At 35.8% G+C, this 24,726-nt stretch overlaps 1 protein-coding gene across 2 annotated transcripts in view; it reads right to left on the bottom strand.

Annotated features, from left to right (window-relative positions):
- The window catches only part of ANK3 (ankyrin 3), a 641,124-nt gene that overhangs the window by 484,638 nt on the left and 131,760 nt on the right, over positions 1-24,726 (bottom strand). Inside the window, exon 1 of one of the 2 annotated variants that reach the window (XM_058543388.1) lies at positions 18,522-18,700. The exons of the other annotated variant lie outside the window; for it this stretch is intronic. Within the exon in view, the coding sequence (XP_058399371.1) occupies positions 18,522-18,584 (63 nt within the window). The 5' untranslated portion in view covers positions 18,585-18,700. Of the gene's footprint in view, positions 1-18,521; positions 18,701-24,726 lie in introns of those variants that run through there. 2 annotated transcript variants of the gene reach the window in all.

Genomic DNA, 24,726 nt, shown 5'->3' with positions numbered 1-24,726 from the left:
TTTTATGGATGAGGAAACTGAAGCTGAGAGTTCAGGGCATTCTATAATCAGCCTTTATAGCTTCTGCTCATTTACTCCACAACTACATACCTAAAGTCAAATCACACCCATACCAGGAAGCATAATTGTCAAACTCACTAATGGCAATTTCCTGGGTATTCTAATTCCAAAAGAAATTAAATAGGAAACCAAGTCTTTATTTATCAGTCCTTCTGAATAATACCATTCTCTAGGAAACCAAGCTAATCAAACATTGCCACACATATGACGGAGAGAGAAGGGCATGTTCCAAACACACATGCACACACACATGCACACACACCACCATGGTGACTGGCATGTACACAGAAATACCATAGTTTTCCAAGAGATGCTACACACCATGAGTCTAAAATATTTAACAACTTTTAAACAGATTTCAAAAACTATAATTTAAAACGTTAATAATTAATAATTGGCTTATGGCTTCTGACTCAATAATGTATCGCATTTTGGAACGTCATTAAAATATTGTTCAAATATTAATTTACTATAGTTTAGTATTTTATTTTTGCTCTTCAAGAGTACAAATACCATAATAACACAACATTTCTCTTACAACTAATGTAAATGCTGTTCAAAGACTAAGACTCTCATTTCTCTATCAGGGAAAAGACCTAATATTTCTCCCTAAGGTTCATAGTTAGTTGAACTAATGCTTACAATGTCTTTTAAATTCATTTAAACTTGATTCCAGCCACAAGTAGATTAACCTTCCCAGAATTCTAGACAATTTGGCCATTTAACTTGGATTCTATTGAGGACTATCACATTTCTTATTAGGTCAGGAGGAACTAAATTATATGTTGACGTTTTTTCTACATCCAAACCAAATATTCTCATCATGATCGACATTTGGGAGTATAAATAAAAGAGAAGATCCAAAACAATACATATACAGATGTCATTCAAAAGCATTTTGATGAAGACCTATACTATGAGATGGCTTTAATGCCTGCTGGGTTGTTGATTGGAAATTGTGAATTCTTAATGGGGTCACTAGGTGGCATATTACTCTGGGTCGTCTGCACAGGTATCTATAAGGAGAGTAGTAGAGGACAGGGAATGCCTTCAAAAAAATAAGCCAGAGTACTTACTATGCTTTCATAAAGAAACTTTGTTCGTATTTTCTGGTATTTCTAGGACAGATTATATTACTTGTACTCTTAAAAGTACAAGTAATATAAAATAAAATATCTTCTCTAAAAGATAAACATAAAACAAAATGGCAGACTGAAAAATAAGAATATAAAGATTTAAAAAGAAATTATTTTTAACTCCACCATTATGTGTCCAGCAGAAAAGCATGAACACAGCATGTTATGGCAGCTAATCTATCTTTGGAGAAGTCATTGCTATAGTGAAGTGAATTTTACTCTATAATTGCACGGCATTTTCATAAACTGGCAAGGTTTTTTATTTGTGCTTTTATTTTTTACTTACACACTGAATATTAGCCCTTTTTGAACTTCTGATTAATATGCCAACCATATCATTAATATGCCAACCAATATGTTCAGTGTCTCTTCAGAAGTGAAGTCACATCACTTCAGTATATCTACAGTTTAAGAGAAGGTTTAGTAGTATCCTAATCAAGAATTTTCTACACATAAAGTTAAATATTTCCTATTTCTTCAATCATATATTTTACCAATATCATGATACCGGTTCTCTTTTCAATATACCACACAAGAAAATGCCTGGTTTGGATTTTTTGTTTGCTTGCGTTTTCAACTCAACAATATTTAATACATGAATTTAGAAACTGTTCAAGGACATCTAGCACTGTAATACTTTTAAAGTGTGCTTTGAAATAAAAATATATGGCCAATAAATCCAACAACAGATTAAAAGACATCTATGTTTAAAAAAATAAGAATCAGATTGAAAGAAAAAGAAAGGGCTATTATTGATGAAAATACATTTACAGAAGGAATTAAGGTGAGAGCCAACTAATATCAAGGCCATTCAATTACTATATTTTTAATTTGATTTGGTCTTCTTTACAAGTTTAAGTTGGTGCACACTGAAGGCCCCTGGACTGCCATTTACAAAGTAAAGTGAAAGAACGTGAAGATATGTACAATTCAAATATTTATTTTGACTTCAGTTTAACATGGAAGAAAAATATTATCTTCCAGAACTAAATAGCATTTTTAAAATTATAATTTAGAGAGACAGTAGTATTATAGCATATTATAGCAGAAACTTAACAGCATTAAGTTTCTAACTTTAGTCATAAAAGTACAAACTATTTCTGAGCTTGGAATTTTAATTTGAAAAGTTGATTATTCACTACTGTATTTCATCAATCTAAGATGCCATTGATTACAAGATGTGCCATTTTTAATGTAACATAAAGAAAAAAATACTATCAAATTACGACACATTATCACATAAACTTCCAAATTTATTCTTTTTGAAAAGAATTATACGAAATATATATATATATTGACAAGTATATCATGGCTGCTATCTGGACAACAGCAAGGGTAAGACTTCATGGATTGTAAGATGCACCCCAATTGCAGAGACATTAAAATTTGTAAGATACTCTGCCTCTTAGAACTGAGGAAATACGATATTCATATTCATTTCTTGTTAATCTGCAATTAGAAATAAGAGTCTTCCTATATCTCCTATCCTATAATTATAAAATCTAAGCTAATTTTTGTGCTCTCAACTAGGTATTTAATAAGATTGAAAACATAGAACGTTTTAAATATCCATGTCTGAGCTTTCACAACCAACTAAAATATACATATATGTTAAGTTTCAACAAAATGCTTTTATTACAACAATAAATATAAATATCACCAGCTTTAAAGCTTTATGTATAATGACACAGTACTAACATATGTTTTTGGTAAGGATCTTGGACACCTTGTGAATTTGATATGGCACTTCAGTGAAAATAGATTTACTTGCTACTACTGTTCATGTATCAGTCATGAACTCCAAATATGTGAGATTGGAGCTGTTTTTATGAATCTAGTTTGCCACAGAATCCTAGAAATTTGTTGTATGTAGTAATAAAGTGTAAAGAACTGAATTATTTCGCTAAATCTACTAAAGCAGGTATTTCTGCTTCCTTTACTTTATGTTAAAACCAACTGATAAATTACAATGACTGAAATTTAATTACACCACCTAAATGGCAAATTTCCTTAAAACAGAGAAGTACTCAAGGGCAGGAAAGAAGAAATCAGTCTTTGCATTTGGACAGGTTGTGAATCTTGGGTCTGCCACATACCCATTGGGTGAACTCAGACACTTCTCTTAGGTTGAGCTTAGTCACTAGTGAAATAGAAGAAAACACTTCATTGGTTTGCTGTAGGACTTAAGAAAATGAGATAAATTACGTAAATCTCATAGACTAAATCCTGCTACATAGCAGGGATTCAGGGAATGTTAATTTCACCTTCTATTTTTCTGAAATAGTTGATTTGCAATACATTTTTAATAAAATAAATTCCTACCTGACACATACTAATTTGGAAATCTGAAATTTCAGCCTCCATTTAAAGTTCCTGAGCTCCTCAAGCATCATCCAGATTTTTCCAGCCACAGCCTCTCTATTACTTCTACCACTTGAAATCATCTATTCAGTGCCTCGAGGAATGTAATGTTTACAGTGCTCATTGAAATCACTTTTGTAATGAGCCTTGACTGCAGTGGTGGTGGGGTAAAATCTGGTATCAGTATTTGAATGATTCAAAGAGTAAAAAAATTTTATTAAAAATCAATAAAATAAAGGACGATAGATATACATTAGATAAACATTTACCACAGAGCTTCTTTACACAGGAACTCAGTTCTAAGGTTCTACTCAGAAAGAACTGAAGACAGTAGCCAGCTCTTCATAACACAGCTAAAAACAGAGGTGCAAACTTGGAGTCCAAGAGACTGTACTGATGGGTTGTTTGCTTGATTGTTTTGGGCCATGTACTGTTTTTAAAAAAAACATTAATTAGTTTCAATATTTCAATATCAAGAGATTTCACAGAGAAATCCAGACGTCTGGCTTTTCTTAAATAATTAGTAAATCTGGCCACACTAGCCCCCATTTATTCATTCATATTACTTCTACGTCTGTAATCATAAGAGCTTATCACCCTGATTCAAAACAAGCTCTCTCCAGAAAAGCATTTTCACATAAACACCAAGTCATACACCCCAGCACAAAATACACCCTTAAGTCTGTGTCCTTACTGGTCTCAGGTTATTCTTTTATTTTTTTTACAGGTATTACCCTTCAAACTACGTCACCTAGAGCTCTTTCTCTAAGTAAAATTCTGAAGTAGTTGTCCTGTGAGCTTACAATGTCCCTGAGAGCAGGGACAGGGCAGCGTCCGTGGAGCCCAACAGTGTGTTTCACCAGGAGTGCGGGTAACCACAGGTGATTCCGCCCACTCCAAACTGGTGGCATCTCAAGGAAAGAGCCCTCAAGTGCTAAATCCCAAGCCTTTCTTTCCAGGGGCATCTTTCTACAAATGATATCTTTCTTACTGCTGACCAGCGCCCAGACCATGAAGCCAGAAACTGCAATGACAGGAGGTGTTATAGTTCAATCAAATGGGGTAAATGACATTTTAAAGTACATGACAAGCCAAGAACCACTGTGAATTTCATTAAAAAATTCAAAACCCAGTAGATGCTGACATCTTCAATGATATGTATCAAAGTGTATTCCAATGTGGATTTTCTTCTACATCTGTTTATTAGCAAACTTATTTTCCTGATAAAATCAACCATACTTGACCATTTATTTTTATTATAGTATTCTGATAATTACATACAGTTTATATAATTACTAAATACTCTTATATGTTATGATATCATATCGATATCACGAGTCAACATATTTGTATCACCTAAGCCCCTAAGAGAGATTCAGGGAAAAATTTATCTGGGAATGAAAATACAAAATAGCTTCTAAGTTGATTCTCTCAGCATTAATAAAATATGCCCAACTTTTCAGTTTTGTATTTCTTTTATTTTTAAAAGGGATCTGACTCCAAAATTCTTACAGAAGAGGAGAGGAAATAAAGAGAAAAACGATAAGAATAGAAATTGTAAAATTTTCCAGTCATAAATAAATTTAAAGAAAGAAATTTTAAAAAAACATTTAGATAAGGAGGCCACATTTTATTGGAATATATCCTCTTAGAAATGAAATTGTTGAAACTTTCTAGTTATAAATTTAAGGCAAGAAAAAATTTAAAAGCATTCAGGCACAAAAGCTGCATTGTATTTTGTATCTGAAGACCATAAACAGACTTTGAATGGCTTTCTTGAATAGTTAATTCTAAATCTTCAATATGGTAACACATGTCACGACCAGAAAGTACCCTATGGGGTAACACCAGTTTTGCCCAGTGGACTGTGGAATAACTTGACTAACTGTATATTTTCATGAGGTTAGGTAGCATCAAAAAAGAAAGAAAACAAACAAAAAACCTACCCCACCAAGAAAAGCTCTAGGAGCCTAATATCTCGAGAATTTTCCTGCTTTTTCAGTAAAGATCATGTGACCCATAAGCAAATAGCTTTCCAATACTTTTCTCTTTCCTGCAGTGTCTACCACAGAGCCAAGCAGTTAATTCTTGTTTATTTTTATGTCAACCTTCTTCCTATTACAATCACTTATTCAGTAGCTCTTAAAGGACACTCTTAGCGGTGCAGCTCACCTAGTTTTGCCCAAAAAAGTTGATCAAAAGAATGGCTACAGTTGTCAGTCACAGCCCACCTGGTTCAGAAACCTCTTTGTAACATTGCCCAGGGGCATCCTCTCACTCTAGATATTAAAAGAAAAACAACTGAGAATGATTGACGCTACACTATGAAATGAGAATTATATACCATTTGCTCCACAATTAAGTTAACCATAAACATATGCAACACAGAGGATGTCTGATATTTTAAGCCTCTAAATTTCTTCTCTCTGTGAGAAAGCTTAAGCCAGATGTGCCTAAATGCACCATCTATTTTTCTGACCTACTATAAAGAACAGAGTCCAGTTCATGCAGTTTGTTCTGGGAGAGTCAATTACTTGTGCTAAGGGATGTAACAAATTACAAACTCTTCTCAGTTCTTTCACTGTTCAAAGTTCCTATTTCAAGTAAAAGTCTGCAGCAGGAATGTTACCACATGATTTTACTTTTCTCTGATGCTTTAGGATATACCTGCTGCCATTCACTAAAAGCCCACGAGTGGCTCCTCTATTTGCATTAAATCAGTCACTGTCTTTTTCCACAAACCGCTTTACCACCGTTTCCATCTCTCTATGATGAATACACACACAGTTTCACTATATTTTACCCAAAAAATTCCACAAGAATAATATATCATGTGACTAGATAAGTAATAAAATATAGAAATATGAATACAATAGAAGTCAAACTATAAAAACCTATCAGAGGAAAACATTCTGGCAGTTACTCAGTAAGTTTTACAATGTTTATAGAACTACTATATATATGAACAATATACCACTCCTAAGTATATAACCAAAAGAACTGGAACAGGTGTTCAAACAAAAATTCGTACATGAATGTTCATTGCAGCTCTATTCACAATAGCCAAAAGGTAGAAACAACCCAAATGTCCATCAACAGATGAATGGATAGACAAAATGTGGAATATTCATACAATGGAATATTATTCAGCTAAAAAAAGGAATAAAGTTCTGATACATGTGACAACATGGATAAACATTGAAAATGCGCCAAGTGAAAGAAGCCAGACACAAACAGATACATATTGTATAAACCATAAACCATTCATATGAAATATCCAGAATAGGCAAATTCATAGAGAAAGCAAGCAGATTAATAATCGTCACGGGAAGGGGAGGGAGGGAATACGGAGTGAATGCTTAATGGGTACATGGTTTCCATTTAGGGTGATGAAAAAGTTCTGGAACTAGATAGTGGTGATGGTTGCACAACATTGTGAATGTAGCTAACGCCAATGAATTGTACACTTTAGAATTGTTACAATGGTACATTTTACGTTATGAGTATTTTACTGCAAAAAAAAAAAAAGTCAGAGTGGCAAATTGTCTGTGATTTAGATGTAAACATTGCACGAATTGTCCCTGAGGGGACTTCTATGAAAGGCCCCAAAATGAAAGAATCTGGCTACTTACTTTGCCATTAAATACGGTATTCTTTCTAAAACTATTTTAGATCCCATGCTTTATGTTCAGAATGTTTCATGTGGTTACGTGGTTCATGTTTCATGTTGTTAAATATAACAACAGAACGACAATTGGAATTCTACTTGAAAGGAGAAAAGATTAGGAAACATTCCTTCTTTTCTTTACACCTCAACTATAAAAATACAAACACTAGAATGCGAAGTGGTAAATAAGGTGGCTAAACTGTTAGAGACACAATAATGTTAGAGATGTTGAATAGAAGATAACTACAAAGAAGAGGTTCTCTCAGGCCTCTGCCTCCCTTCAGCAAACACACAGCTCTGCCCCCAAGTCTCACCTCTGACACTATTGCTTTGAAAATATGAATTCAATATCTTTGGTGGAAAGTTGTCTCTTAAAACTCATAATCATCATAGGTATCATTTGGTTCAACTACATTTCAGAGATTAGAAAATAGGAGGTTTCAGTTCAATATCACACAGATGAACTCAATGAACATTTTTATATTTCCATATATATTGTCTTAAATGTCTTCAATGTAAATATCAGCTAATTTCCAATCTCACCTTCCTTCCACCACACTGCCTCCTGCTGTCATTACACCAGAGCAGAAGAAAGAAAGAAGAAAACCCACAATGCATTATTCTTCCTTATATATCACCCTGTTCCCTCATCCTAAATGGTTAAACAAAATACAGAGCACAAGGATTTTTAGAGCACAAATATAAGAGTGAAATATACAATCATGCACCACATGATGTTTCGGTCAATGACGGACCGCGTAAGAGTAGTACCATATAGCCTAGGTGTGTATTAGGCTATAGATCTAGCTTTGTGTAAGCATACTCTACGATATCCACACAAGGACCAAATCACCTAACAATGCATTTCTCAGAACATATTTCTGTCGTTAATCGACATGTGACTGTACATTGCTATGCTAATATACTCATGTTAATAATCCAAATCCTATCTGACATGTACCAGCAGAAGTTAACATTACACAAATATAATGAACTATTTCTACCAATTTTTATGATTATATAATGTAGTATGTTCCATAAAACTGCTGCTAAATCAAAATTTCCCTAAAGATAAATATGTAATTTTCTAAAACAATTTAAAAGATAATTTTTTAACAGATTGCTATATTTAGAAGACAAATTTCTAACTTTACTATTAAAGAAAAAGGAAATCAACATTACAAATTAATTTTACCATCATGAAACAAGATCTTCTGATTTGTAAAGAAGAAAAGAGAGCAAGTCAAATTAAAATGATACACAAAAATTCTAATTTGAGGAAACAATGAACTGTAATTATATCCCTTAAATTTTGCTTTTCTTCATATAAGTAGTACCCAAACTAATCCTATACTAGCAATGCTTTTAACACTAATGACAACAGCTTCTCTAGCTGTATGTTTACTTTTGGCCAAGAGCTGTGCTAGGTACTTGACATACACTGTTTCTAACCCTCACAGTAAACCTCTAGGTAAGCAAACTATCCCACATTCTACAGACTAGAAAACAAGGGCTTAGGAAATATAAGTAACTTGAGTAACTTTGAATAGCTATTAAATGGTGGAACAAGGATTCGAACTCTGGTGTATGTGATTCCATTTTCTGCTGTTGCCAGTTCACCATGCAGAGCATCTTCCTTTGACCATAAGCCCATGATCATAATACTTTTGGGAGAACTTTCACTTTAAAGATTACGAGAAAGCCTTAAAAGTAGAAGATAAAAGGCACATGTTGACACATTAGTTTAATGCAGCTGAATTAGCGTATCTATTTTCTAAAGAGAAAACTATAATTGACTGGCATATTTATAATCTACACAAAGTACTCTAACATAACGCCTGAAGTTTATCCCCCCAAAAGACCTTTTATACAGATACAAGGGACTAGTGTTAAAAGCATCTTCATCAGGTGGACTACTGAGAGAAAATCTGTCATCAATTTAAGCAATTAAAATTAATATTGTGTAGTTTTTACACTTTGATAATATAGAGGACCTTCCTTCATTTTCAGAGCATTTTCTAGACATCTCCTAAAATAGCAAAATTTTGTGAAAGACGGTGAAAACTTATCAAGTACTAACGTGCTGATGTGAGTTCCTAGCACCTATTTCAAGCACACTCACATAACTGAATTCATCAAAAGCCATCTCTAGTAAATTTTTAAAAAGAAAGGCTAGAATCCTGGAACCTATTATTGCTATTCTACATTCATAAATGCCCTGTGTGTTTTTTCTAATTTTAAGACATAAAGAACAGTTGAGGAGGATGAGCCCTGCGCAATGGGTCAGAACAGGGAACTTCAAATATCTGAAACCAAGCTGTTTCCTGTGCTTCTCTATTTGTCCAAACAACAGATTGAGTGAAATAACCCCACATGGATAGTAGGAGGCAATCCATTAAATTTCTGATAAACATCTCTGTGGGGGCAGTGGAGTGGAAATCCATAAAATCATAACTGCACTTGCTTTTGTTTTTAAAAAGAAACTTTGAAGTTATTCATAAATATTTACTTGAACACATGATTCACTATATTACTTGTAGTTACGCACAAAATCTTTTTCATTAATTTTCAGACCACTGTGGTTCAACTTCTGTATGTATTTTTGTTGTTCCTTCTATGTTCAAATGAACTAGATTAAAAAATGGTGAAATCCTCACTTCAGATAATATGATAATGTTCCAAAGAGATTTTTCAATTTTGTAAAATGCCGAGGTAAATGATCTAGTGATGAAATCACTGCATATAAAGACTAAATAAGCCAGTATCATGAAAATAACAAAGGGAAATTACACAGTGTTCCTGAATAAATTATCTAAAGGTTAAGCTTAGTGTCAAGGAATTAGCTTGGCTTGCTATAATTACTGTTTAATTTTTCATTAAGTACCCACAAAATGCTGACATTAAATATGACACAAGTGCTTAGAATTGTGGAGCCTGTTTTCTAAGGCAATGTACATTTCATTGGCTACATATATGCCATTTGCAAAAATTATTGTGCATAAACATCATATCAAGGCTTATTAAATTCAGTTTTTGATGTATGCCTTTATTTGTATTTCTATTTTACCAAGTAGACTATGTACCAAAGGTAAAAGTAAGTGTTAATTGAAGGCTTAAGAAATGGGGGTTTCTGCAAGAAATTTTTAAATTCATCTCTGTACTTAAGTCACAGTGGCTAACAATGAGTAGCATTGAAGAGTAGAATAAAAGTTCATCATTCTCCCAAGTTCAATGGGTGCTACACTGTTCAGGTATCATGTATCCCCAGCTGACTCTCTAAAATATTGTTCCTTACCCTTAAAAGTTACAAAACATTGACTGCATTCCGGGAGGAAAAAAACATTTGAGGGCTATGTGTAGAAATCTTTAAAGTTCAGGCCAACTGGGAGCATCCATTAAAGCAATGTTCCTTTCTCAGGACCCAAACACCACAGGGCCTTTTTCCAAGCAGTTCCTTCTGCCTAAAATGTCATCTTTTCAGAGCTGACCAAGTCCCTGTCGTTACTGAGCTCACTGCTCAAGGGTCACCTTCTCAGCAAGGCCTTCCTTGCCACCCTGGCTCTAGGAATTGCCCCTTCTCTGGGTACTTCTCCATTATAGCAGCCTGTCGTGTAATTTTTATATTAACTTATTGCTAGTCGTCCACTTTGTTTAGTGTCTGTCTTGTTCCCTGATGAATCCCTTGCACCTGGAATACTAAGTGCTCAAAAAATATTTGTTGAAAGAATAAATGGTACGGTATTGAGGCAGCACCAAAATAATGAACTAGATCTATTAAATAGTTTTGCACAATTATACTTTATTTTAAAACACACACACACACGGTAGAAATGCCAGACAAATAAATCTCATGTGCTGTGGAACATAATTTAAAAGACTAGTGAGTTAGGAGTGAGGAATGCAAGTTTTGAGGCTATCTACACAGACAGCCCACATTCAGCAAACTGCTTAATTATGTTCTGAGTTTCACAATCTAAACTCTATTGAAGCATTGAAACTTCATAAATGATTGAGAGTTTTGTTTTTCTTAAAGACACTGTTAAAGCCAGTATATCAATTGGTATCTCTAAAAACATTAAAGAGATATCTTATGACAGCATGTTTTAAATATGCTTTGTTCCTATTACTTCCCTGGTGGTGGGAGGACCAATGGATTTCAGTGACTAGAGCTATAAAATTAATAGAGGAATAAGGAGTTGAGAGAAACTTCTAGATGTTAAGCTATTAACATAACCAAGTAATAAATTACTTTATATTTATAACTGTGTAACAGAGAGTAAAAAATAGAATGAAAACTTTCAAAAATTAAGTTATATAAAAATATACCCATAAATGGAAATTTTTATTTAAGAAGGATGATAAAGTCATTTTATGTGCTAATTGTGGGAAATTAATTATCCTTCATATAATTAATATTATTTTCTTGGCAGGTAGGCACAATGATTCGATCAAATGATAATTTCCCCAAAGTCTATATGTTTTGTTTCAAAAAATATATACCTGAGTTATTTTTATGACCTCATTAAATGGTCATGAACAACAGAAAATTAATTTTGTAAACAATATACTAAGACTCTCTTTCTTCTTATTGATAAGCCACAATTCACTACTTTAAAAACAAAAACAAAAAAACCCCCGAAAACCAGCTTTTATAAATATCATCTTCAAAACCACCCTGTCCAAATGTGCCGATTTATTACCAACGAAGCCAATATCTGTTAGAATGCTCCTGGAAATATTTTTTTTTCCTACAAGACTGAAAACTGTAGCAGGGACCTTTGATATAGCGCCTGGCATTACAGAGTACCACCTTATCTGGAATTAGTTAAAGACAAAAACAAGCCCTCTCACCCCAAGCTAACATTTACTCATACTGGCTCATCATCAGTCCCAGCTCAGAACTCAGCACAGATTCAGAATGCATTATCTGAAATTCTTGCAGCCAGAAAAGCTTTGGAATTCACACCTTTTCAGATCTTAGGAAGGTATATACCAATATTATGGACATCCCCAGCAGCATCTTGGGAGAGCACCCCATAAGCAAAGAATTTTTACTTCTGCAGCAAAACGTACGAATATTCACACTAAGGAGGGTAAATAAAGACTATAAATAGCTTCACGTAAGGTCAGAACAGGTTTTGCTGCCAAATGAGTTCAGGTTGGGTCAGATTTTGCCGCCAAAGAAGTTAGGAAAAAATTTTCAGTTTTTCGTTTTGGATTTTGGAATTATGGAGAAGGGATTACAAACCTGTGGAATATCAGTGTCTCACTTTAAAAGCCACGTTCAGAGTCTGTGCCTCAAGGCTGCTCTACATAAAATAAATTTATATCAAGTTTCTTCTGCACTCTTTTTAATAAAAAATTTGAAGAAAATCTCCAGGTAAATCTACCTCATTAAATTTGATTTTTAAATTATATTGAGAGTCTATTACTCTATCAAATTTTGAAATCAAGAAGTAATTTCCCAGGTTCTCTTAATCCAGTCTATCTTTTCCTACAGAAAGAAAGTTCCAAACACACAAATACCTTGGGCAAAGACAACATGGAAATCTGCATACTAAAATGAGCAAACTCCAATGCTAAGCTCAAGAAAATACCATTATAAATTAATTATTGGAGAAGTCAAAATTTCTGCTTCATGGATATGGATGCACAAGACACTTAAACATTTTAGGTGCCTATTAACTATAAAGTTGATAGCATTTGTGAAAGTCAGATTAACAACCAAGAGGAATAATAAGAAGACAATAAAAATCATTTTAAATTTCTAGCTATATAAGACTAAAAGAAAAAACATTTGACAGTGATACACACAGTGAAATGGAAAAGGATAGAAAAGCTACTTGACGTGGAGTATATCATTAGCGCCTCAGAAGGTACAGTGCGTTGGAGACGTGATCCTACTCAGTGAACCATAACTCAACTAACTCACTTGCCAACAAAAGACCTCGAGAGGTTATGTGCCTGTAGAGCAAAATGAACAATGTGAGCAATGTCCAAACACAACATGAAAATTACAGGTCAACACAAGTGCTGTGTGCTCAAGGTGCGCCCGCACACAACACCATATAAGAGGACACTGTGTATTCAATGCACCCTAATTGAAGACTCTGGAACCAAAGAATTCAAGAATGAAATTCCAGCAGCATTAGGAATATTGAAAGAAAATCAGAAATGGACATTTTCTTGACTCTCCCTCAAAAAATGAACATACATTTGGATAATCTAAGCTTCATCAGAGAAGAAACAGCTCTCACACAAACGGTAAGCACACGGGAGAAAAGGAAGAAAGAGAGCGAGTTATGAATTCCACCCTCAGAAGAAACACAAACTATAAAAACTAACTTAAAGTAAGTTACTTTGAATTCTTAAGATGGAAAAGGCAACTGAACTGAAATGGTGAAAATCTCTTTACTGAAGTTCCTTAGAAAATAAGCAAACTCAAGGCAATGGGACTCAATCCCTGAAAGGGCCTAAATATCTAAGTATTTTTCTCCAATCTGCCACTAAAGCAAAAAAAAAAACAAACAATGACTGAATGAAACACTCAAGGGACCAAGTCCGTAAGAATCATTGGTGATGAAACTATATGACATACATTCTGACCAGATGGAATGATAGTGTAAAATAAAGACCTAGCATTTCTACCAAATATTAGGGATGTGTTTCTAAAAAGCAAATCTGACTGGGATACTCATCTGCTCAAAGCCTTCCAGTGAACCCAGGACAAAAAAGAGATCTTGAGCTTAAACTCTTTGAGATGATACTTACCTTTTTCCCCATTCTCATATCTTGCAATAACACATCCTTGTACTCTACTTTCCAACCACATAAAACAATGTTTGGATTCCTAAGTACACGAGACTGCTTCAAATCTTTCTCTCTCTCTCATGCCATACTCTCTATCTGGAAGGCTCTGACCCTCTGGGGAGCACTTGGGAAACACATTTTTTAACAGCCATTCAAGCATGCCTTCCTCTATCTATCTTGGGATAGATAGCATTAGGATGATCCTAATGTCATCCTCAAATAGAATTTACCACACCCTCCTTTCTGCCACTACTGGAACCTGAATTCACCTTTATTTGGTACCCTTAACACTTCCTACACGGATTGGTTTACCATAGCTGGCTCTGGTCCAGTAACTGAAGGCTCTCCACTACATAGCATCTGCTAAATAACTAAATTAATTGAAAGAACTTCAATCACCATCACATGTTTTATTAAGCACATTTAAGTTGGGAATCTGGACAACACACTCTTTGGATGCTCCTATGGATTGAATTGTGTCCCCCCCCACCCCAAATTCATATGTTGAAGCCCTAACCCCCATTGTGACTATATTTGGAGATAGGGTAATTAGGGTGAAATGAAGTCACAGGGTGAGATCCTAATCCAACAGGATTGCTGGCCTTATAAGAAGAGAAAGAGATCTCTTTCTCCACTTGCATATACAGTGAGAAGGCAGCTACCTACAAACCAGGAAGAGCTCTCATCAGAACCCAACCATGCTTGGCACCCTGATCTCAGACTTCCAGCCTCCAGAACTACGAAAAAATAAATTTCTGTTGTTTAAGCCATCTAGTCTATAGTATTTTGTTACGGCAGCCCTAGCTAACTAATACGGATGATAAATTTAAAATCTCATTGGGGCCAGCCCAGTGGCATAGCGGTTAAGTGCATGCACTCCGCTTCAGCAGCCCAAGGGTTCACAGGTTCGGATCCTGGGTGCGCACCAGTGTACCGATGCACCGCTCGTCAAGCCATGCTGTGGTGGCATCCCATATAAAGTAGAGGAAGATGGGCACGGATGTTAGCCCAGGGCCAATCTTCCTCAGCAAAAAGAGGAGGATTAGCATCGGATGTTAGCTCAGGACTGATCTTACTCACACACACAAAAAATCACTAAATATCACTTTTTACACTTAACTTTCACGGCTGGTTAAACTAAACACTTCTGACAATATAATATCAGGTGAGCAATATGTCCTCATTTGTCATTTCTACTATAGAATCAGCTGCTCTATAGCAAGTTGGAAATTCCATGATGGCAACCACTTTGAGTTTAGGTGTTATTGTTTTAAAACCTCTTTTGAAAAATATGGTCTTAATGATTTTTTTTTTTTAACTCTCATAATATCCGTAGCAGCTGTACCAGGTACATGATCCCCATTTTATAGATAAAGAGTTTGACTGTTCTTTCAAAGAAAGATATCAAGTTAGAAGCAGGACTGGACTAGAACTCAGGGCTCCTGAAATTTAGTAAATCCTTCTCTCATAACCAGCATAAAGAGAGATAAAGAGCTACGAGATGTGGATACACATAGATACACACACACCCTCCCTCTTCACATTCCAGAACAAGATTTAGAAATTATTAGGAAAAAAAAAATTTCCTAACATCAATTTGAATCCTTAGATCCCTGGGCAAAATACAAAATACTCTGTGCTAACAAAGGAATAATATAATGATTCCATCACATTTATCTTGCTGACTCCAATATTAAATATGTCTCACAAGAGACTTTATACCCAAATGCCCTAAGCATGTGATCCGTTCTGAAAACACTCAACATCAACCCATAATTTTTAAGGCCATTTTGATACACATTCTCATACAAACAGGATTCCACACCAAATTTTATATTAAAATAATTCCATAAGTAACTAGGAAATATTTAAAATACTTCGGGGAGCTCGTTGCAATAGAATTCGGCAAGTTGTATATATTTCCCACCTGAAATGTTTTCCTGTAACCACACCCACCAATGCTGCAGTGTAGGTCATCTGGGACACCCAGAGACCTGAAATATTTGGTTCAGGGGATGTGGAAATCTCACACACACACACACACGCGCGCACACGTGTGTATGTATTTAAAAGGCAAAAAAATATATATATATTGTATCCTTTAACCAGGAAATATGGGAAGAAAAGACCTATTCATTTCAAAGACATCTCCTACTTGATATATGTCTGCTCTAACACCGAAAATTCTTGGTGAACTCTGGTCAGTAAATGGTAGAGATAATCCAATGAGACATTTATTTAGTGTTAACTCCATACAAGGAGTATGCTGAGCGCCTCCTGATGTGAATACTGGTAGGTTCAATGTGCTCAAGGGAACAGAGCAGGTACATGATAACTTGAAAAAGAAGCAGAATGTGTCGCGTGTCCTGACAGTATAAAGTGCTGTGTCAGTCTAGAAGACTGACTTCTAACCAGGGTGAATCAACAGATTTCAAGAAGAGGGCAAGATCTGGGTTGCACTTTCACAGATGGATAGGATTTCACCAAGCGCCTTGGCACAGAAATGCTTTCTTCATGGACAAAGGACAAGCATCCGAAGAAATGGATTAATTCACAGACTGGTAAGACTCCAGTTTGGATGGAGTCAGATACGAATGAAGCAAATAGCGAAGAAAAAAAGAAAAGCCTGGGATGTGAGTGCAGGTTAGATTGTAAAGGGCCTCAAGCTTCGTGGTCAGGAATTTGGATTTCACTAAGCAGGCAGTAGGGAGTCTGGAAGGTACTGGGGCAGAGTGTGATGATGAAGGCTTTCATAAAGAGTACCCTGGCAGCAGTTGGGAGAGTCTAGAATGGAAGAGAGATGGACTCAAAGCAATGACTTAATACTGGGCTCTGAGTAGGATTACCTTATATGAGGAGAAATGGAACACAGATGGGAAAATTTCAAGGAAGAAAGGAAAAAAATGCCCAGTTAAGGAGTCACATAAAAGCTCAATGATTTATAAGCAACTCAGGCGTTGCTCACTTTAATCTGGATTGCGCTGTCGTGGCTCATGATGTCCGCCTGGGCTCCCTGTGACACTCTTGTGTTCAGAATCATAGTGGATCCTGTCAGACACTTAAGGCCATATCTCATAAACATAAGCAAAGCTGACAGCTTTCCTTGAGACCAGCACCACTACGCCAGGCATTAAACAAATCATTTGTGCTGTGCAGCTGTGACCTGCTCCCTTGGGAAATCAGAATAGCACCTTTACAACATCACCAACCCCTGCTGAGACAATGTACGAGAAGTCAAGGCTGACTTAAAGCCAGTCTGTACAGCTTCACCGTCTATAGGATGTTGAACCACTGCCCTGAACGTTGGCACGTTCATAAATGTGTCCTCAGAGTAATCTGCTCATAGTAGCTCCTTTAAGAACACCGTATTCAAATGAATCTTTTCATAAATAATAAACAGATTATGAAAATTTTTTAACTGCCTGACAGTTCAACGAGTAGTTGAAATTTTAATCTTCTCTACTATAACCGTCATTCTCTATGTGTCCATTGGCTGAGCATTTATTACATTGGGTCAGGGAAGCATTTTAAAAAGCCACAATTCTATATAACAGTCCTAGTAATTAAAATATAATATCTGAAGATTTTGCTCGCAGATAAAAAATATATAGTACACATTTTCCCTGAATAGTTATGAGCTGTAGTCCTATTTTAGGGATTTGTTTCTCTTTGTTATAGATACACAACTGTCTTTTCCATTGGTGGCACGCCCTATGGAAGCCAGTTTACAAACCACAATGGATCAAAAGCAAATGCTAGACCTGGATAATTACCCCCCCTCCCCCATTTCAAATGTATTAAAAAGTTAGGAGCACATTTTAAAATATACACATTCAAGAAAACCACGATGAATCTACAGGTTTACAATAATCATCTATTGATATTTTGAAGACTCTTCAACTTACATGGAAAACAAAATTAATTTTATAAATTATAATGGACAAATCAGGCATACAGCTGTACAACTGCAGAGTCGACTGCAAATCTGAGATTTGTCAGCCATAAGCTGATCAATAATTAAAATGGAGTTCACCTCCATGCTGTAATTTTAAAGTATAACTATAGGTTTCTCTAAGTTTGCCTAAAATATGTGTTAAAGCTAAACATCTATACCATAATAATATCTATTAGTAATTGTACCCTGTTGATTAACAAGCATTCTGGAAAATTTAAAGGGAAAAAAAACACACCCACCCACATAATTAGGACATGTGTTTACTTAATAATCCTGAATATCACTATGAAAAACACACCACTTCAGTGAAATCTAAATGACTATATTTAACTGTTTAAATATTTCAGCAATGTATCCAAGTTGTGATGTTTTTCTCCAACACAGAACACACCCATTAATAGACCAGAAAAACAAAAGCATTCTGATTCTACCAGCTTCTTAAAATCCAATCTCTTAAAAATTCAGCCTGAAGATCACTTCCTCCCAGAGGCAGAGAACAATACAGAGAACATGTTGCTTATTCATTTCTTACCTTTTTTCCTTTCCTTTTCCGATGAGCAGGTTTTGCATTTTTCTCCTTTGGTTCTTCACTCATCTTTCCTTAAATCAGGTGAATTTATAAAAGACAGGAGATCACTGCCCGTATTCCAACATCCAAAACCACGACAAAGAGTCAAATCATTGAGACCAAAGTCCATTTACGGGTGCTCCCCAGGCAGGCAGCCGCTGCTTAAACCCAGCCCCTGCTGCTGTCAGGGAGCTGCCGGCTGCTAATGTAGCCCTGTTCAGCCTTCCTCAGGAAGAAACTGGGTGTTCTCTACATCAAACAGTCAATTATTCTTCTAAAGAAAATCAATATTTTAGCCTTTCATTTTTAACTAATCATTACCCTGAGATAAAATCTTGACAAGACTTTGTGGCTTGCTCCTCCACAGTGATTCCAGCCTGTAAAGGGTGAGAGAGAGAAAGAGCGAGAGACACATACACACCCTCACACACACAGAAATAAGCTAGACTGCTGACAAGTCTCTGAAGCCTTCCCAGAGGCTGATTTGCTGCTTCTCACAGGCTGGGAAGCCGAATGTAAATTGCTCTCAGGGCTGCTAGCCTCCCGTACGAACACATGTGTTGAATGCATCAGGGCATACCAGAGGAGAGGCAGTCCGAGAGTGATAAAAGATCAGGTTACTGGCTTGTAAAAAACACTCAATGATTCAAACAATAAAAGAGACCTACTACTACCAGAGAAACTCAAGGTTACACTTTCTCCATGGTTACTTTTTTTATCTGATAAGCAGAAAGATGGGCAAATTGCCAATCTTCAAGTAAAGATTTCTAATGAAGGGCTAATTACAGAAGGCCTCATACCCAATTTGCCATCATTCATATTTAAGCATTGACTTCCTTCCATGAATATATCAACCAACCAACCAACCAACCAACCAAGAAGAAGCCCTCCAGAATATTCAGGAAATACTAAGAGCAAAGCTGCTGTTTACGTGGCAGAAACACTGTGTGCTTCTTGACTGTGTTTAGGGCAGGGCTGCTCTCAGATCAAGTTACACACTGCACACCGCACACCATCCTGATCCCAAGGCTTCGGGATGTTTTCTGGGTATTGGGGGGGCTTCACACCTGGGTGGAAACTCCCTCACCATTCTTCCATCCATTTAAACAGAACTGAATTACCAGCAGAAGCTGTCATGTAAGTATCTCTCGAAAAGGGCCAGATACATCCTGATTCAGGAAGGAACAAGGTTCTATGAGCTACCACAGGCAACACTAAGATGGAAACAGCTCTCTCCGAGCAGTTAACTGACACAGGTGTGGAGCAGGAAGAGGGGAACAAGTGGAAAGGGCAGAAGAAAATGGAGAGTAGGGTCAGATCCACCCTTAGGGGCTCAGAAGCCAGCAATAAATCATATTACTTCCTCACTCCAACATTTTTATTCAGGAGAAATTGGATTAAAATTAATATGAACATTGTTATTCAGGAAAAATTGAATTAAAATAACATAAAGCACAGCGTTACAGGGAAAAACACGTCCCAAGGCCTAATTGTCAATGATGTGTGTGGGAGGATTTAGCACTGGTTTGAGGAAATATTGAACCAAAAGGACCAATGTTTATGCTAAAATATTCCCCATTCTTTACCTATCATACAAAGGGAGGTCGTGTCTACACACAACCAACATTCCTTCCCCTACACCTTGAACCACCAGTCCCCTAGAAAGACCTGAGTATGAAGGATGCTTCGGATAGCTGCCCCATGGCTGAGCAGGCCAGGGACAGGGGTACAAATGACCCTGCCAAGAGTTACATGGATTTTGCAAACTGTTAGCGACTGGAGCTACTTTCCACTATGAGGTTCACACATTATTTAATTACAATAATACACATCTCAGCATGTCTGCGGTGGCCAGAATTCTGAATGGTGTCAGGCATCTAAACCCATGTTATAAGTTTCTGTTTAGACTTTGAACTGCTACCTACCCGCAGTTCCCACTTTCTGCTACTATTTCTCAACATTCCTCTTGTCGGGCAATAAATGGTAGAAAATCATAATATGGCAGAATAAACCTTTCAACTTTTTCCGTGATTCAACCCTGGCTCCTCTTCAAAACACAAGGAAATCTGGGGAACTGGCAGTACCATCACCACCTGTATCATTCATTTGCTTTAATCAGATAAGCCTGGGTATGTTACTTGTGGAACTTCTGAGGCACAAGAGCGAGGCAGGTGCTTTATACAAATCCGGTATAAGCTACAGAATGCAAGCAGGTGGACTGCAGTCAGACTGCCTAAATGTTCGCATTCCTCACTGGTCAAGCAACAGAGATAGCGCATCCATCTATAGCAGAATCCTGACATTTTGATTTCCAGTGTCTAAAGACTTACTGGGTTGAATCACCTCCCTAGAAAAATCTCTGTCAACACCTATTTACTGAGTATCCACAGAGGATGAGCCTCTTTAAAAAAAAAAAAAAAAAATCAAAGGTGTGCAGAAATTGAGACTAAATTTAGTCCATTCATGTAAAAATTTACAAATTAATTAGGATTATAAAATATGCAAAATACAACTAACATGAAACTGTCTGGCCAAGTACATAGCACAAGAATGTGTTTGGGGAAAACGTCATTATAATGACTTTCTAAAACTATAAAAGTGTGTTTAAATTTATGAAAAACTTGGGAAATTGACGAAATGAACTGGAATTGATAGGAAATGAATGAGTTTGTGACTGAAGATAATCGTCTGCCCATTTCTTTGATAAACATGATCTTGACTTTTTTTACTTATATATACAATGCTCATATTACAAACTAAAGTGCTCTCTGCTGGTTGATGGGAAAAAAACAGGACTTTTAAAGATACGATTATATGGCAAAATTCTATGAAACATCATTTTAGGGAGGAATTAACCCTACTGATGAAGAACTCACAAATCTGATGAATAATATTTCAAGATGTCACATTGTATAATCAGGCCTGATGGAAAGTCTAGTTTCAAAAACTAATTTTAAAATGTCAGGTTGTATACTTAAGCAACAAAATGTATTAAGCTTTAATTTAATAATAAATGTGATGTACAACATGTTTTATGTTCATTTTCTGTAAGTTGGTAAGTTCCAGACTTTTTAGAAGGAACAAATAATTACATCTCTAAAAGTCCATAAGAAAGCAAACAGAGTTTCTGTGTTAGAATTAAGGCCTTAAAACATCACAAAATCAATAGTAATTAAATTTCTAAAAATATGAAACATATTTTCACTTTGTAAAATCAGACAAATTTCATTTAGAGGTTGAAAATTAAAACAATTTAGACAATAAATAGAAAAACTATTCCTTATTATTGTTTATTGGCATTTCTTATACTGGTACTCTAGAAATATGCATTCACAGAAATACTGATTGTTTTTAATATGCCCAAAGAAGTACCAATGCATTTTAAATTGAAATTGCACTGGGGAAAAGAGTAATTTGATTGATCTAAAAACAGTCTAAGGGAGATTACTTGTTCCAAAAATGCTAAATGTTAACTAATTTCCAATGGTAATCTCTTTTTCATCCAGATCATAAAATTCCCCCAGTCTTTGAGAAACTTAAATTTAGCCTAAGAAAAAACTTACTAGCTAAATACACTGAAATTGTCAACATGGAAACAAAACTCTTCTGTCAGGTCACCAGAGAGGAAAACATAACTGGATTATAATGCTCCCAAACATGACTCCACAGAACTGACTGCCTAATTAGAGTTTACTCCGGATAGAAACGACCATAACTAGTTGATACAGATCTACTGAGACAGTTCTATTTTTAAATTAAATAACTCGCATAAGAGGACAACAAGCAGGGCCAAGTGAAGTGCTGTAGAACAGATCTATTTTTAAAATGAAAGTGGCTTACCATAGGAGAAATAGCGGGGCTCGGATGATTAGGAAGCAAAAATTTTTAAGCTATATTCTGCATAAAAATCACTTGAAAACATTAACACAATATAATCTCTTGACTAAAATTAAAGTACATCAAATTAAAGGTAAAAAATAAGCTTTCCATTTAAGTTCAGCAGAAATACCTACATGAAGAGACTAATTTTATTTTTAAGGCTGTGACGTCATGTACTTACTGTAAGTTACACTGCTGGTTGGCAAGTGAAAGTAGTTGCTAAATCTTACTAACGGCATTCCCTTGATACCATTCATTAGTCCTCAATGTTTAAAATACTTGTAAAGTTAAAGACAAAACTACAGGCAAATAAGCTATTTTCAGGAAACCCTGGAATCTTTAGAACTGAGTGAAACATTGAGATGTTATTCTCTCTTCCTCCACCTGTGGCCCTGACAGGTCTTCCCTGAGGTCACCCAGCCAGTTAATAGCAGAACCCGGACCAGAAGCAGTTCTACCAACTCCTCCTCTGAAGGACTTCCTTTCCACTACACCAGTATCTCCCAGAGAGGGTAAAGGGAGCTCACAGTGAGGTTTGAGATAATATTCAATGGTAAGCAAACTTGTCTTCAATAGTTATGCATTTACTTTAAATTAGAAAACTACGTAACTAGGGTTCATTGGGTGCAATTAATGGAAACTTCACTGTGTTGTTTTGGTATTTACCTTGCCCTATTTTGTGCGAATGCTGGGAGAGGAGAAAGAAGAAAGAGTATGACAGGAAATACGTGGGTAATAACCCACAGACTGGGGTTGCCTGAGGCTAAGGATCGTCCTTTGGTTGCTTCCACTATTATCACCACTACTGCTTCATCCTCTTGCTTGCCCACTGCCTCAAGCAATGTGCCGGAGCCCCTAAACTTCCGGATCGTCCCTAGTGATGATTTATCAACATGAAAAGTATCATATCAAAGCCACCGTGTTTTATACAACGTCTTAATATTTCTAATGTGAGTGAAAACATCTGAAGAAACACGTTCCACATATTCAAGCTTCTAGTGTTCTTTGAGTCTTCATATTGAAAAATGATACACAGTGACAGTTGTACATCTGCTTAGAGCAACTGAAAATTCAGGTAGGTGTCAGCATAAGGTGAAGTAGAATGAGACTACGAATTGAGTCTCAATTTTCAGCCCATTCTCAAATACCCACATGATTTTTTATGTATCCAATGGCCACCTGTACTACTCACTAATACATTTTTAAAATAAAAATTTTTAAACCTAGATTTGCTTTAAGCAACATTATCTGTGAAATTACAGTTTTGATATGCTAGTTCCATTTCTGACAATGCATCAGAACCTTCAGGCAGGACCATAGCAGGATTTTCCTGTTTTGTTCTGGGTATTCTTTCTTTCCTGATTATTCAGCATGTGCCCATTAAAATCTAATGACATAAACAAAGTGGATAAGTAAAACAGGGAGAGAGAGAATGTTCAAAGAGATACAGATTGTAAATGGGTGGTTTGCTTTTTATTTATATTCTTCCCTGAACCTTTGCATTTTCATCAGCATGATTTTCTGAACAGGGTAATTTTCTTTCACGAGGCTAACAATTCTCTTTAGAGGCCTGGTGATATTTACATGCCAGATATACATCCTTTTGTGAAGTGACGGACTGATGAGTCATTCCTTTGATCTTCCCTAAATCCATGTTTTACTCAATAACAATAGAGATCCTAAATGATTTTAAAAGAACCATGGTGACAGAGTCTAAAGACATTCCCTTGCTTTGTAAAAGATAATCTCCAGCAATGCTAATATTAAAATGATTGAGAACTATGGATGCTTATTTTTGGGTCCATACCCAAATGAGGTCAGTAGTTCTGCTGGCTTTTCTTTTACTGCTGTGGAAAAGCTATGCAAGAGATGGCCAGATACAGCTCTACTGGCATCCTTTTTCATCAATGTCCACCCAAAATAGCAGCTTCTCAACTCTCCACATTCCAACAACACAATAATATTGAGACCCTTATCCTTTCACCTACTAAAATAAACGGGATTAAAAAAATAGATATTTTAAAAACTTTAACTTAAGGCATATCTCATAGTATCTTAAAATTTTATACTAATGTTAATGCTACTTTGACTATACATCACGATACAGTGACGAGTATGTCTGCATATCTCCTACCTGTTGTTTTCTTTTGCTTAAGAATTGTTGGCCCAAATGCCTGAAATCACTTGTTCATGGAATAGGAGAAGGAAAGGGCTTGAGAGATTTTTCTAGTAGCAAAAATCAAAAAATAAAGGAGAAACCATAATGAAAGAGGAATTGGTTATTGAAGCA

The sequence above is a fragment of the Diceros bicornis genome, chromosome 6 (genome assembly GCF_020826845.1).
Source record: "Diceros bicornis minor isolate mBicDic1 chromosome 6, mDicBic1.mat.cur, whole genome shotgun sequence".
Lineage (NCBI taxonomy): Eukaryota > Metazoa > Chordata > Mammalia > Perissodactyla > Rhinocerotidae > Diceros > Diceros bicornis.
Note: the sequence above shows the minus strand (reverse complement) of the source record. Positions and strands in the feature narration are given on the sequence as shown.